At 42.0% G+C, this 17176-nt stretch overlaps 1 protein-coding gene across 1 annotated transcript; it reads left to right on the top strand.

The window, feature by feature from the left end:
• The first annotated feature begins 531 nt into the window (after window positions 1–531).
• On the top strand, window positions 532–3244 carry LOC131261521 (U3 small nucleolar RNA-associated protein 14 homolog A). Its single transcript, XM_058263577.1, has one exon. It carries the CDS (start codon window positions 631–633, stop codon window positions 3124–3126), a length of 2496 nt encoding a protein of 831 aa, XP_058119560.1. The 5' UTR covers window positions 532–630; the 3' UTR covers window positions 3127–3244.
• The last annotated feature ends 13932 nt before the right edge of the window (window positions 3245–17176 follow it).

The raw sequence follows: 17176 nt of genomic DNA, 5'->3' as shown, positions 1-17176 counted from the left end.
GATTTCTATGTTTATTTTGTAACTTAAAAAAAATCGACAATTTCAACACATTCAAGACGTCAACTTTATTTTCAAAATTGGATGAACGGGTTGAATATTTGTTCGACTTTTTCACTTTTGCATTAATGGACATTTCATAAATTAAGACTCTTTCAATAACATTAGTTTGCCGACCCCTGATTTGAATATGAACAGCTGTCTGAATCGTTGCATTTGAAACTAGTTTGAAAAATCTGACAGGTATAGTATAAACGAAGTCATACTTAGATGATTAACACTAGAACTACCGAACCAGTAACTTTGACTAGGACTTCCGTCCATAATTAATGAATACGGGGTTTGTTTTTATTTCGTCAAATTCAGTTTGATTTTAACTTTGATTCCGATCAAGAGTCCAAACTCAAATACACCAGCATATCGAAATAATACAAGATAATTACCAGTCATTTCGGTAGACTTTGCACGTCGAAATTCCGGTAGTTCTAGTGTTACGCTTGAACTGTCAAACAAGCGATGTAAATAAACGTGATTGTAGCATGCGGTTATTGTGGTGAACACTCGGTGTTATTTGTGAATCGTTCGAAAGCAATTGGTTTGATAATTGTTCTGTTCTTTCACTTTTAAGAGGTCATGCCGGTCGAAATGGAACACTCTTTCGGCGCGTCGGAGGCCGATACCACCGTCGAAGACGAGGAGAACTACGTTGATCCAAAGGCACACGCAAAGTTGCTCGACGGTATCAACAATCTAACCGGCTCGTACTACATTCGCGAGGTAACGCGTACGGAACCGAGCTTGAAACGGTCGGAATTCGGTCTCGCCAAGGCAAAGAAGGATAAGGTGCAGCTGAAGGATCTGAGCAAGTTTTTCAGTAAAACTCCGAAGCAAAATAAGGTACTGAAGCAGCTCGATCGGCTAAAGCACCGGCACGGGTTGGCGAAACCGCTGGAAAAACCGGTGGCAGATCGATTGAAACGGAAAGCCGGATTCCTGCGTGCCCAGCGTAAACTCGACAAATGGGAACCGGTGGTGCGAGCTGCCGAGGTTGCTCCACAGGTCGTTTTTCCGCTGCAATATGATAAGGTGACTGTACACAAGCAGCCACCGAAAAAACTGTCCGAGTATCGCGTCAAGTCGAAGTTGATGGAAGAGATGGAGTCGCTGGAGAAAGAGTACGTCAGAGATGGAGAGGCTGAGCTATTGGATGGCGAAGGGCAGAAAGAGTATGACCTGACGGTGGAGGAAATGCGCCAGCAGTTAATCCAACGCGCCCACCAGAAGCGACTCGAGTCGTACCAGATTGCGAAGGGACGCCGGCAGAACAAGATCAAGAGCAAAAAGTACCATCGGTTGCTCAAGAAGGATAAGTTGAAGGAACAGATGAAAAAGTTCGAAGAGCTGAAGGAAAAAGATCCGGCAGCGGCCCTGCGCCAGCTGGATCAGATCGAAAAGCAACGGTTCGAGGAACGGGCGACCCTGCGCCACAAGAATACGGGCACGTGGGCGAAGAATTTGCAGGTCCGCGCCAAATACAATACGGAGGTGCGACAGGAGCTGGCGGAACAGTTGGCCATCGGGAGAGAGTTGACTTCGCAGCGCTTTCAGAAGGATGAAAGCAGTTCCGAGTCCGATGGCGAGGAAACGATTGCTTACGGTGACAATCCTTGGACGGAACAGAACATTGGTTCCCACGAGCGCGCGGCTGCCGAGCGGGCAAAATTGACCAGCAGCTATCGCAAGTACTGGGAGGAACGAAACCAGGTGGAGGCTCTCAAGAAGCAGCTGGTGGCGAAGGAGAAGGCTAGCATCGGAGGGGAGACGAATGGAGATGTCCCTCCTGATACAGATCATCCGGCGTACGACGACGAAGCCAAGGATGATGGTGATTCCAACCAGATGAAATCAACCAAGCTGACAAAAAAAGTGCGCAAGAAAGTAAAGCAAACTGTGGTACGTATGGCATCCGGTAGCTGGGATGTAGTGGACGACGAAGACACCAAGGCTGAGGAGCCGAAACCGGAGGCAAATAAAAAATCTAAAACCAAGGCGAAGAAAAACTTGAAAAAGGAATCCGCCACTGTGGAGGAACTGTTCCAGGAGGCAGAGGAGCTCATACAGGATGCACTGGGAGACAAACTAGTCGGCGTGAAGCAAAAGTTGAATGGAGTGGGACATATGGAAGCAAACAAAGGGGTCAACGGAACGAGCAGGAAGAAAGAATCCAAAGCTAAGCGAAGAAGTGACCCTAACGATTTGAGCTTCAAGAAAAAGCCTCGCCTGGGTGACGCTGATCAAGAGTTAAACGAGACGATGGGTGGAGCGGCAACGGATGACAGTTTGCTGCCCAAGTTTGTGCCTACTTTGAGTGACGTTAAAGTGACTTCTGGTGGCTCCGAACCAAACACGGACATAAATCTCAAACAGGTTGTTCAAATGAAGCCGAAACACCTCCTGACGGCCCTTCCGGACTCGATTGCGGCCGGCGAACTATCTGATGGTGAGCCAGAGCACGACGACGACGACGACGATGATGACGATGACCATCGGCGGTTGACGATTGCGGAAGCCTTCGAGGACGATGATATTGTGGCGGACTTCCTGAAAGAAAAGCAGGACGATCGGGCGAGTCATCTTCCGAAGGAGGTCGATTTTGGCCTCCCCGGATGGGGTTCCTGGGTCGGACCGGGCATGGATTCGGAAGCACCACGATACAAAGCACGCCAGGTTGTCAATCCACCGAAGGAGTTACCCCGTCGGGATGACAATCGGGATCAGGTGATCATCAACGAGGACGCACTGGTGAACCCGCAGCTAAGCAAACATCTGGTCAACGAGGTACCATTCCCGTATGTCACGGTGAAGGACTACGAGGCGTCGTTGCGGGCCCCGCTGGGACGCACGTTCGTTCCGGAAACGGCTCACGTGACAATGATCGAGCCGCGCGTCGTCACCAAGCAGGGAGCCGTCATTGAACCTATGCAAAGGGATATGCTGGTGACGAACCCGGCCGTGGTTCGGAAGAGCGCTCCGCCGAAAGCGGGTAAGGGGGCACTCACTAAATATAACGAGTTTGTCGAAAATATCGCACAAAAGAAAACAAATCCGAAAAAAAAGTTTAAAAAATGATTGCCAAAATCGAAATCCGTACGTTGCATATTTTATAGGCCGAATAAGATAACGTAAAGGCGTTTGTAAATATCTACAGTGGAAGATATTTGAAATAAAATTATTAAATGTATGTAAACCTGTTGTTTATTGTTTTCGCACTATTCATACTGCATTGACAACAGTATCAATTAGCAAAACGACTTGTTGTTTTTTTTATCGATGTTTTGAAGCATGTTCCAATGAAAAATAAGATCATCCATCTTCAAACCGACTATGATGATTGGGTTTATTTTACTACTTTTCTTTATATTATGCACCCAATAGGTTTTGCCACAAAAGGAACATTTCGATAATGTCATAAAAATAAACTTATACTTCCCACAGTTTAATATCCACTTCCGAAATGTGAATTTTCATCTTCAGCAGTCCTTCGCCAGACTCTTAAATAATTCATTCTTGTAATAAGTAAACTCCAGTTTTTCGGTGTGAGATACTCAAGACTGCCATGGTATTATCACCTCAAAACGATGGAAACTGTAACATGTATGTTAAGATGGCAGGAAAGAGAAAGGAGTTTCAGGGTGTCTAAGCACGTATAATGTCGTGTTTTTAAGTCTCACGTCTCAACTTCTTAAACAATATTTTATATAGAACTTGTTAGAAAGAAACAAGTATTACAAGTTTTACAGCTATAGGAGCAAAACATTGTGCCACACGGGGGGTTCCAATTTTATTTTTTTTTCGGTTCGTTCCTGCTTAATGTTTAACATTGACTAAGGGCGACAAAAAGCTATGTTGGCCTATCCATCGTAATGCAGCTTTTAGAAATTAGTTTAAGGAAAAGATAAGTCAGATTCGGTTCGGTGAATCATTGATCGCGAGTGCCAATACGGAACAGCCAGAATCACCGACTGATATCAGTGGTTAGTTTTTCCGAGAAGTGTGATATGAATATTTGTAATGCGATTGAGATGATATCACAGGAGAAAAATAATATTATCTTATGATAAGCAATATGTAAATGCGAAAAACACGACTGCAAGGTTCAGGTAAGATACAAAAGTGTAGATATTTCTACCAACGAGTAAACCATCAAATTTCTGTTCATGGACATTTTAATTCCATTGTACCATTTAAAATTAAATGTAAACTGCATGTACTTGACAAGTTGTCCACAATATATAAAATGAAAAACACAGCTTTAATTGTATCAAAATGGGTTTCTTCAGAGAATATCTGCGACTTCGACCGAATATCCCTACCGACTAAACTGAAGTAGACGGACGGAGCGTTAGTTATCAGGAATTTATGTTGCATGTGACGATTTGATCGTTAACGCCGGTAAGCGATTAACATTGTTTCAATGGATAAGATATGAATTCCACAAAAAATAAATATGATTTCTACGAATTCCAGGACATATCGCGCTTCGTAGGTTTCATGGTATTTTCTTGTTTGTTTTCACATATTGCCAATATCAAAAGCCGAATTATGTCATAACTTACAGTTTATAATTGTATCGATTGAAAATAAAAGAAAAGAAATAAAGCTGAGTTCTTGTGTTGGTTGAAATGTTTAAATGCCATGCTTTTGAATTAAATTTTATAAATATATAGCCATGTTTATTATCAGACCTCCCTTATACGAATGAAAGACCCACCATTTCGTTCGAATGTTCAATAAAACTTTTTTTATATTTTAACTACCTAAGAACATCTCTTGTCGTTTTTTCGCGTTTTTATTCAGGCATGTACGTACAAAAACTGGAAAGGAAATCTTAATTTAAATTATTCACTGAAACGTAACGGCGGTTGGGGTCCGGCAGCACTTTCTATGCATCCATGGATTCCCGGGTCATCATCCATTTTCGTTGGTATTCGTTGGACCGTTATCCCCGCCGGCACCGAAGGCCGATGCTGGTGGGAACTCTTCCACCGGCATGGGACGATCCGGAACGGGCGTAATGTCCTGCGAATCGGCTGCAGAAGAAAGTAGCAGAAAAGAAGAAAATAAGCGATTTTGATGAATGTGTAACTTTTCCATCCACAGTCTTCAACATTCCCACAAATCTGCTGCATTTCCATTTTATGTCGTAACTTCATTTATCTTGCTTTACGCGATTTTTTTAATCCAATCGGAGGGTTAATCTTGCGAGGGTTACTAATTTGCTTGAAAATCCACGGAAAAGTAACGTAACTTATTTGATGTCGTAAACTACATTTCGTTTCTTGGTATTCTATTCGTCATTGCTTTACTTTGTTTATAAAGTATGCAACGAGATAAGAATGAGGTTATCCATCGAAATGGAAGGACATTTATTTTTGGAATGCCGCACTTTTCAAAACTTTTTACTCCCATTAGACGATTTGCTCAAACGTAGCTATTCTAGTGAACTAAAAAAAATTGTGTAAGCGATTAACATTTGCAATCGTTTTAAACGGCATCAGGTTTGTGTATCAAATTGCAAGTAATATAAAGGTTAAATTTTTAAATCAAAATCGGCGTGCAGCATATCTTCCATGTCAATAATAGCCCATGGACATGATTTATTGCGTACTTCCAATCATTTGAATACTCAGTAATCGCTACGCACAATACAAAGGCGATCATTTGGAATTACATATGCTCTGCACAGGCACATTCGAAAAGTCGCGTATTTTTTTCGCCCATTTATTGACGGAGAATCGGCGGAAAACCACCGAATGATGGAGAGAAATTAATGATGTGTGATGGATGGGAAATTACACCCGAACTTCATTGACTTCGGTAAATCATTTCACACCCGACCAGACTGCCTGGTTCGATGTGAGGGAGGTTTACGACGCGAGCAACCATGGACCATGGGCTCATTTTTATTTTACTACTTAACTGCGAAAACTCAATTCGTCCATGGATTATTAATCGGTAGGTATGTCGATTGGCACAAAAACGAGGAAACAAAAGACTCTTTCATTGGTATTTGGTTCCGTTCAAACGATGATTCATGCCAAAAGGGATGATTCAGCGGGTCATTAGCGTATCAAGCCACCCAGAGTTCGGACATTCGATGGGATAATTTTCATTTTTGTGAATTTTATTTCAGACCGCGTCCACACGGCATCGTAGCGTAGCGATTTTGACACTCCGTCGTAGTGTCAACTATTTTTTATGGCCGTGGCTAAGGCCTCTCGACCAACATTTTCACTACGACGGAGTGTCAAAATCGCTACGCTACTATGCCATGTGGACGCGGGGTCACACACTTTTGGCACGGTAACACCGTATCCGATTGCCCGCGTAACGTTTGGTAACGCACAGGTATCGACTCGATTTTCCCACGACTTAACACGTGCACTGATTGTCATCTCACTTTTTAACGTTTGCCCCAGTGTTAGTCTTATCACTGTTGCTTGCCAGCGCAGAATGTGATAGGGAGCCATTACGAAAGAAAAACTGCTATGCATAATCGAAACTTTTCGGTTCGCACGATACTTACAGCTACTGCAGCAACAGCCCATCTTTCTTTTTCAATTGAGAGAGGAATGAAAAACGTAAAACTCTATCCAATTTTGTTGCAACGACCCTCCGACTCGATACGGCGTGTCCGTTAGCTACGCTGGCTCCGTGCGCCTTTGCGCATTTCCGGCGCAACGTTAACGGGAAGGCCAAAAACTCCAACCGGCGAACTCTTAGGAGCAGCTTTGAATCCGGTATCTGGCCCGAGCTAAACTGAACCGAACTGAACTCTTCTGCTGGTCCGGGGGTCGAACTGTGAACGGTGATTTAAGCAGCCCGATACCGGTGAGATGTTATCGTCGACCGCGCCCAGATAACTCCACCCGATAAGGCATTGGGGGTAAGATACCCGCCGTGTGCCAATTCCTCGCCCGTGCGTGGTATCCGGCCGGTTTCGGCTGGCTCGCCGATATGGCTCTTCACCGAACCCCGGTCGCTGATAACATGTAAACGAGGTGAACCACGGTTGAAGTAATCAAAATGGGGCTAACGAAAGGGGAGGAAAATCAATCGAACCGGAAGCGGGCAGGGAAAGAGGCGCTAAATGGGGGAATAAGGTCGTGATAAAATAAATAAAGTAGTGAACAAATCATTGCCAATTGGGGGAATCAAGCCGCAGTTGCGAGGGTAAACAGATCAGATTCGTTTATTAGGTTCTGCATTGCAGATGTGTGCAATTTCATAAGAAAAGGTTCACTGTAAGAGTAGGAGATACGCTGAGAAATAGGGATAATCTATAATTTAAAAAAGTGGTAGTAATACTATAGAAGAACAGCAGTGAATAATTGGTTTGCTTTCAATAATTGTTCAACGCTTTTCAGTATTCACCACGATTCCTAGAAAAAATACCCTTTTTTCATAACAACTTTCACAAGCTACGAAGATGATGATTTGCGATCGTTAAACTGTTTTTGTTTCCGTTTTATTACAAACATACGTCATCATGCTACGCAAAAATATATTTGCGTTGCTTGCAATATTGTTAAAACATTTATTTAAAATGATGATGCTCGCATGATAAGTACCGATTGGAAATGGTTTGCAATTCCAAGAAAGATTCTCCATTGAAAAATACTCAACTGAAAAATGTACAAAAAATTCAAGATAAACAAACAAGAATTTAAATTAAAAGCTGCCCCACGTTTTTATCTCTTTCATTGGAATACATATTTTTACGTAATACAGTTTCACGTGCGGGAAATGTATTTTTGCAAAACTAGAGCTCATAGAGGTTTAGTTCAATTGGAATGTGCTTTTATATCGTCCGCCAATATTTCGACAGTCGTAATTGGATAAAGTTTCTCTGCATCTAGCTATCACTCAGCCATCGTGCGCTAGAACAGGTGTCGGCAAAGTCAGGATAATTTTTATTCGGCCCGTATGAAAATTGTAGTACTGTAGATAAAAACGAAAAGAAAAAAAGAGAGCATGAACAATTCGTGCAATACTATTTTTGACGCCAAACAACATTCAAAACAACTAGAAGCTGAATTATTTTAATTACTGCCAGCCCGGCAGTAAAATAATTGCACTAGAGTATTAATTTCCAGTACATTAAGAGAGATTAATTTGAAGTCCAACGAACAAACATTTATACGTTGAGTAAGTACAAGACTAAACGATAATAAAAATCAAAATGAAATATTTATAGTATGTTTATGTTCCGGATTAAAACATTTGTATGTAGTTCCTTTAAAAAGAGTTTAATACCACTTTCAATACATTAAATCATCGTTTAAGGTTTTTGGCCCGTGGTCCGGGTTATTTTTCATCATCTAGCCCCTTCCAAGATGTTGACCCCTGCGTTAGAACATCAGACGATGCTCCAAATGTTGTACGAGTGTTGTCATTTTCGGGTGCACTTACCATATCGTCTTGCAATTAGTCTAACGAGCGCTCATTAATGCATCGGTGCCCAAAAGGACTCTTCTAGATAGCATTAATACTATTAAATATCTTCAGGTCTGAATATCTTTCTTGAGGCGAATTACTGCACCATTTCAGACGGTCTATTTGCTTCTAGTTAACGGGGAAAGAACGAAACAATCCTGTTTAACGCTGTTTACATCCTTCTAATGGAGCACTCAGTCAAATAACGCCGTGTGAGAGCAGTTATGTTCGTTCATCAATGGTACTCAAAGTAGCGGAACATTCCTTGGAGTGTCCCTCAGCTACCACCAATCCTTCGTACCTCGTCCTTGTGCATGCATCTGAAACAAACGCTTGTACACCACGTGCCAGCTGCGACCAGGGACCTTCACGTCGTTGTCAGCACGATGTCCATCCTCGTGCCCTGCCATCCATTCTCTCACCCAATCCACATCAAAATCCCTTCGACGTGCATTCGCTGTGGTTTGAGTGTAGTGTACACAATTAATTTGTCCGCCTATCACCACCGCAGAGTGCATACCACAGATCGGAGTCCGCAAAGTACGGCCGGTCCTATTTCTACCTCATTTTTAATTTTAATTTTTCCTTTAAATGAGGCTCGGGTCGTGCTTCCATAAAGCTTGGGACTAGCTGGTTCCAGAAACGAAACTATTTATTACGTGCAGAATCCCTTTTTCGTTTGCCGCTGCAATTATCCGGCTTTGTTGGTCCTTCCAGAAAGGTCCCGGTCATGAAACGGTCGGCTGCTTGCTGATACCGAGTGGGTGAAGTGAGAGTAATTAATTTGCGCAGCTCGGTGACAATGACTTCTAGGCCCGTTTTCTCAGGACTTTGCTACATGTTGCGCGGCTCCCTTGGTTCCGGTAAAATTTGGTGGCATTTGCAATCAATTTTCATTACCACGACAGTGATCCGTTTGTGGTTTACGTACTACTCGCCAGGGACGATGGAATTTATTATCAAGGTAACAAGGTTTTGCTAACAAGGGTGTCCCACTTTCCTGTGCGAAAATATCGATCAATTACGATTACAACGAATACGGTTAGCCTGGACAGAATGGAAAAACAATTACTTACTTACATACCATGAAAAATAAGAAGCATTTGGCTTTTCACATTATCAGCAATTTTACGAAAATCTAATCCAAGATGGCCAAGAAACAAGGACCATATCATGCTTACTTTATAATGCATTAATGAATGTATTATTTAAAAAACAAATAAACATCAATACTGAAGAAGGAAGGAGACAGTTTGTCAATATCAGAAATTCAATTAAAACAAAGAAAAAAAGCCACGGCCCAAATAGTCTGTTGATGAATGCACTAGCAGTTGGTTTTCACCATCAAATCAACGTCATATCGGTATGAATGTCAGTGCAAATCGTGCCGCGGAGCACAAAAACAAAAAAACAAACTCACACCAATCAAACCCAAAGGGGAAAATGCAAATGGACCACCAGCGGAAACCGGCGGCGAAAGTGGACGGAGCGTGGAAAAGGCAATCAAATAAACAAACATCGCATCGGCGCGGAAAAAAGTCGTCTTGTTTTACGGGCATAATAAATTATTATATTTTACTTTCCTGTTCCTTTCCCCGTCTCCTCCCTTCTTCCTTCGTTTCAGTTCCCATTGTTCGTATTTGATTTTTCCAATCCGATGCGAGAGCGGGATCCCGCGGAGTTTTTCCATGGATCCTGTCAGAATCAGACGGGAACCGAACGCGTAAGCACTTTTGATTGTTTGCAGATCTAATGTTTCGTTCCGACGTTTGCTCGTGACAGAATCAAGCGAGTTGTTTTCACTTGCTGGACACAAACAGAGTCTAAATGAAACGATGGAGACCCCGATACTGCCCAGTGGGAAACACTGAGGGAAAAGAAAATGAGCAACAATCCAGCTGTTTTGGAGGGAAAATGGAAAATGTCACGCCCGGTTTGGCGGTTCCGGCAGTGCGCGCGAAGAAAAGCATCCCCGAAGAGCGACCCGAATGGAGCACGTGGCACGACGACGATCGTGACCGAACAAGAACCGAACGGGCAGCATCGTTTTCCGGCCAACAGTAGGTGACGAAAGTATTGGTACAGTAGTTAAATTTCTATTTATATTTAGCAACAGCTTTCAAATTCACACAGATTAATTTTATTTTTAAATGAAGGCCGATAACGGTTACAAATTTGTTTGATTTAGTAACCTTCTAACTTGTCTTGTGCTATTTTCGGTTCAAACATCGACTGATTTTTTAGTTTGTTAGTTTGTTTTTTTCTTTCTACAAATGCTTAAATATGTCACACTGACACCACTTAGATGCTTAGATATAAAAATAACTGACCACCACTGTCGCAACAACACGCATGCAGCGGCAACAGTCGGTCGATTTGCTTGTCTATTGGCAAATAGCATCCGCTCCCTTGGCTGCGGTAGCTGTCTTTTCACTCGCTTTCCTCCTGCCCCCTGCTCGGTCCGAATTTATATCGAGTTGCGCCGGCCCACCAATCGGAAAATTCTTCTCTACCGGGAAAACCACGGGCCGGAATCCTGCCAGTTGCTGGTGGTCCTTCATCCGGTGCGGTCGTCAACGTTCTAGTCGTGCTGGTTGCGTTTTGAATTCCCGACCCGTTTCGAGCAGTTTCGAGCAGAATCCTCGTGTAACCTGTAAAGTGTTGGAGTTTGTTTCGAAGTGATTTCGATTGGTTTGAAAACTTTGATTGAAAAAGAAGCGCTAGAAAAATGGAAATTAGATCGAAGAAATAAAAATGTGTTTTTCTGACTGTGTAACAAAACCAATAAGTGGGTAAATGAAAGAAGTTGGTCGATAGAAGAAAGGAAAGTAAACCTCTTGTAATGTTTTACCTTTTGAAATAACTTTACTTTTATCCTAATTTATGTTTATGCTACTTTGAACGCGAGAGCACTTGAAACATAATAAGAGGATGTCAAAATAGAGGCAAAGTTGACAAGAAACCCCAAATAAACAGTGGATGAAAAAAAAAACTGGAGTAGAAGGGATATAAATTCTCCTTCTTGTGGCTAAAAGGGAACCCCGAAGGATAAGGCACGCGATAAGGCGGCGATAATACGTGCGAAAAGCGTAGAAAATGGCAACTGCCGTTGATTTGTTTGCATAGGATTCGTTCGTGGTTTGGGTTCAAATTTTGTGTTTTCATTTTTATCCATTCCCCTCGCTGGTGGGCGCGGGTTCCAACGGTGAAGCTGCATTTTGAAGACTTTTCTATCAACATCTCTTTTCAGATAAGAAGTTGTGAAAAACGGAGGTTTAAGTGAAAGGATCGTTCGCGAAACGGTGAGAAATGAAATATCACACCCTGTAGGTTTTCCTGTGCGAAAGTGTGTTCAGTGAAAAATACCCAAACACCAGTAGCACCCGAAGCCCGTGGAAGGGAACGTCGGGGAGGGCATTGGAAAATTGCACACGGGAGTTGCCACACACCAGGCGTTGAAAATGATTCGCCAGTGAAACATCATTAAACCGCGTGGAAAGTATTGCCGCCCATTCCGGTCCGGAACAGTGGCGGATGGGTTGGGAAACACGGAAGGAAAATTATAGACCCCGAGTGTCCGGTCCGGGTCGGAGAGGTCACATGAAAAGTGTTGCTGGTGCCGGTGGATGGATGAGTGGTGTTGTTTGGAGCGCTTTTGATGGATTCTAAAAATAAGTCACGACCGTGGGATCATAATTTACACGCCCATCATTACTATTATTTTTCTTCATTACTAACCAGGCGCCTCCATCGACACGCTGGAGTTTGCGTGTGAGTATGTGAGTGTTAGTGTGTGTGTGCGTTCGCTCGTGGGGTAATCAATTGATTTGTGACCGATTTATTGCGCGGCGTCCCTCCCCACCCGGGGCGGATTATTTTGAATCGTCAAAAGTGATGCTATTTATCTAGGAAAAGTGCTGCAACAAGCGGCGTTGGAAAGCGCGGCGGACGGAAAGTTAAACATCGAAAAACCAGATGTGAAAAATGATTCTTGCCGTGATTGTGTCGATGAGTTTTCCGTTAATCGGCTGGCGGCTGACTGAGTAAGCCGTTAAAAACACAAACGCTAGAAAACACGCCAAAATCCCCGACAGAAAGTGGTACGCCAAAGGGTGGCGCCGAAAAAAAAAGCGCAAACCCCTTACAGTTTTTACACAGCGGCCCCGCACAACCCTGACCTCGACCATTCGGGTGGCATTGTATTGTGCAGCGTTGGACATGAGCACCACCTAAAACCGAGGTAACGATTGATGTGGGCAATTTTGGCGTCGAGATAAATAATCGTAATGCGCGCAGCTTCCGTTCCGGGCGGCCGCTGTAGGCCGCATTTCCCTCGTCGGGACGGTTATGGAAACGTTCGCATGTCGATTTTGACGCCGGTGTGGCCCACGAACGGTGGGGAATATCGTAAGCTGACGGTTTTATTAAACCGCACCATCCGGCTCCGTTGATGGGATGGGAAGGATCGTAAACTGCGTGCGTTTGGTGTGGGAATTAATTTAGCTAGCGACGTAGCGTTCGTCGTGCTAGTTTGAGAAATGATCATGAATTTGTTAAATGTTTTGTTAATTTGATAAAATATAAAAGCACTTTATATTACTCTGCGATTAGATCGTATGTTTTTCGTTTCAAAATATACTTAAAAATTGAACGTATTTTTCTTTTGCAAATATACTGAAAAATGGATCTAAATTATTCGTTCATCAAACATTCGATTTTTACAAACTGTGGACCTAGAACACGTATAATATATATAATAAGCTTCAGCAGTACAGTTTCATTCTAAACTTCTTATTCATACGGCAAAATTACATGCTTTTTACTTTCCTTTTCGTACATGAAGTAGAGCACAACATCGACACGTTCCATGTTTCTTCCTTTACCCAGGATTTTGTGGAATCATGCGGACTGATGGAATGGGGCAAGCCATAAATTCCTGGAGCCCTCATTGTGCGCTGCATTATTTAGGAAGGATCCATAGGAGTTTGTTCTAGTTTCATTTTCTGCTTGAATATAGTTTCTGGAAATTTTCTTCTTTGTTTGCTTAATCGGAAACATCTACCGCTCGGATCGGCAGAATGTTGCAGTTCATCCGGTTGGGTTGCGTACACGTGTTGAGAATTTCTTAGCATCCACATGAATGGCAGCTAATTAGTGTAATGAACAACCTCTTTAGTCATTAGCAGTCAAATCAGCTGAAGAAAAGTTGACTTCGCCAAAAAAAAAAAATCTGCTTCATTAGTGGTCGATCGTAATTAGTACCCACAATGTTCGAAGATTAATACTGCTTTAACAGTGTTTATTGGTAGGTATATGAGAATAAAACCAAATTCCAAATCAATTTCATTTACCGCAATCGGTATCATTCCAAATAAAATTATATTCAGCAAACTTAACTTCAATTATCTTGTTCTAAGACGTTTGCTTCCGAATAAGTTTTATTCTGGTTGATCAAGCATTTAATTCGTATTTTTTTCACAAACACTTAGAATAGTTTTGGGAAAATTATCCTCTTCATGCTCTGGTAGATTAAATCCGCGAGAAAATAATCCTTCTGATGACGTGAAGAATTTAAACGGCTTCATTAAGTTCATATAAACGTGAAATTAAAATAAAATTAATCCTTTGTTTCAAAAGCTGTAGCAAAAAAACATGCACATCTTTATGATATCGTTTTACTGTCCTGTTTCCAAGAAATCAAGGCGTGATCAGTAACGTTACCCCCTACAACCCTTTGATTTTTACCCTCATCTTTCTGTGCTCCTCGTCCCTCCGGAAGAAATTAAATATGCACACAGCAGCTAAATGTGCTCGTTGTCGGAAATGTTAATCAAGCCGTTTCGCTGTAAACGGATGAGATGAGACAAACCGGTGGGATTCTGTATAGCCCCCCTCGTTGCGTGTGCCTATGTGCAGAGGTGTCGGTTGAGTCGCGTTCAAGGACTTCCACCTGCGGAGCGAATCGATTTTCCGGCCGTCTTCACACAACTGTCACCTTTAGCCTCTAATCCGTTCCGTCCGAGGGCATAATGAATTATTAATTTATCGACTTGGTTTGAGTATAGTTTGTTGCCTAGGCAAGTGGATAGGGAAGAGTTTCTAGCAAATGGTGGAAGAAGAAAATATAAAACTCTTGACTTTCCTTTCGAGAGAGTGGTAGAAAAGGTTTAAACATAACTCTTATTATGTTAAGTTGTAATATTTTAGTGAACCAAATAAATCCCATAGGGTATAAGATGTTTTTCACGCGTTAAAAATAGCGTATTTGGTTGTCTATGGAAGAAGGAAAAGATCCTATGGTGAATAATAAAACGTTCATTCGTTCGTCAACCACAATATAATGCCTGTTCAATTCAAAGCCATGTCAAAATAATGTTCTGAGAAAGAAGCCCGCCTTTTGGTTGTTATCAAAGGTTGTTGTCAGTGGAAACGAACATTTTTCTCCAACTTTCGGATCTTTTGGCATGCGTCATTGTGCACGTGTAGTGTTAGTTTTTTTTTCTTAGAGGGATCCAATTCATACTTTCTTCTTTCTTTGTATCATCAATTGGATGACAGTGAAAAACATTTCCTAGCAACCGAAACACTTCGTACGGGAATGGAAAATCTTCGATTTTATACATCAACCTTGGAAGCAATACAACAACAATATTTCTAATGTTTTTTTTTCAGTTAATACTGCTTACATCAAAACCACGTACTAACGCATGAGCTGACGAGGAAGCGGAACTGAATCGAAGAGACACAATTTATTACCTTCCCGTTACATCCCACTTGAGCGTGTGCACACAAGTGGCACTTATTTGGGAAATCGGTCGAATGCTGGCTTGCGGTTGAACTAAATGCGTTTTATGACCATCATGTTACGGTTCGGAAACCAATCGATTTAGGGAGCGGGCAGTAAAAATCAGAAATGACAACAAAATCAATGAAAATAGCCAGCAGACCGCGCTGGTCAACGGATCGTTGTTCGACAGACGGGCATCGTCCGTACTCTGTTGAAACTTGGAGTCAAATGGTCGCCACGAAGGATAAAAATGTTCGAACGTCAGTAAAAGTTTGTTCAATCGGATACCACTCGACCTCGACGAGGCATACGTCCGTTGGCGAATCCTGGCCGACAACGGAAACAAACGAAACACTTCAGAGGATTTGGGAGCAGCTTTCGAACTCCAGCTTTCATGTTCTTTTCGGATCATTGATGAAACCGAACATTTTTCTTTTTTTCATGTTGTATAATCGGAAACAATTAGGATCACACTACAACAGTCAGGAAATGAAAAAATACGCTCGATATTGACCTAATGAGGTAGGATGCGATCGAGTCGTTCGAAACAGATCGACAAAGCGTTAAATCGAAGAAATATCACTTTACATCCTAGTGAACAGTTTCAAAAGGATGTTTTTCAAGCTCAACTGAAACACTAGTCACAAAAGGCCAATATACATGGACGGCTTACATGGTATAGTTTTATTGAAACCGTCTCCGTTATGAGACTAATTCATAGCATGTACGAGCAATATTTTACCTAATGTTCATTGCAACAGCGTAAGAATTGGGTTGGTGTATTTTAACAGCAAAAACAATTATGATTGTTGGTAGAAGGTGTTTTGCATCATCTCTTAATAAAATATGACAAACCCCGATTCACTTACCATTTTTAAACGGGACTGTTTTGCAAATAAAAATGTGCAATGGAATACGTTGATTACCGCTGGATGAAAAGAATGGCAACGCATTTCTGAAAAGCATTAAGCATTAAACACGATTTTCACGCAAACGAGAGTCACGAAACTGGAATGGAATTTCATAAAGGCTCTGTACATTCCACCAACGCTCCTATCGACTAAACATATTTTCGGCGAATAAAACGACCGAAGAGATCATCTTAACAGCATCAACTTTAATGCATCCATTTCAGGGCCAATGATGGCAAGCTGAGCGCTCAAACGCTTCACAAAAAGTTGAAGAAATTAAATGAAGCACTTGCAGTATGGATCGGCTTAATAACGTTGTAATGGTGCTTTTTAAATGGATCAAAACCGGCAGTTGAAGTGGGAAGTAATTAAAAACCGACTTCTTCGGTTTGCTACTAGAACTCGAGCGGATTGCTCCATTGGCCGCCCCGGCACTGGCGAATCAATTATTGTACGAGAAGCGAGCTGCAATGTACATCCAGCGTGGCGGAAATGATTGTGTTCCGGCGTGGTATAATTAGCAACCCTTTGACGATGTAATTAAGGTCCCATTCTTCGTACCGGAACGTGCACCATACCGGTATTTTCTTCGACAAAGTTATTGTCTGCTGGGTAGAGAACGCTTTGGTCCGAGAGTTTTACTTAACACGTAGAAATGTAGGTGGGTGTCCAGCGACTCAATTTTTCAGCACATTGGAAATTAGCATCGAAATATTTAGTATTGATTTCTGGAATAATTCTGCCTTACGGATTCTTCAAGTCATGGCCCTGAGATTTGTTACTGATAGTTTAAAATAACTGCGATTATAGCCCGTTATGCACGAAACTTGGACAACTTGATGACATTTTCATAGAATTGGAATTGGCATCGGGTTTGCAGAAAGTGAAATTTGTTTAAATAACTGTCATTCCACAGATTAATTCATAAATTTATTTATGCACCCAAAAAATAAATACTGCAAAATTCTCGTACTGTAAAAACAAT

Source organism: Anopheles coustani, chromosome 3 (assembly GCF_943734705.1).
Source record: "Anopheles coustani chromosome 3, idAnoCousDA_361_x.2, whole genome shotgun sequence".
Taxonomy (NCBI): Eukaryota; Metazoa; Arthropoda; class Insecta; order Diptera; family Culicidae; genus Anopheles; species Anopheles coustani.
Note: the sequence above shows the minus strand (reverse complement) of the source record. Positions and strands in the feature narration are given on the sequence as shown.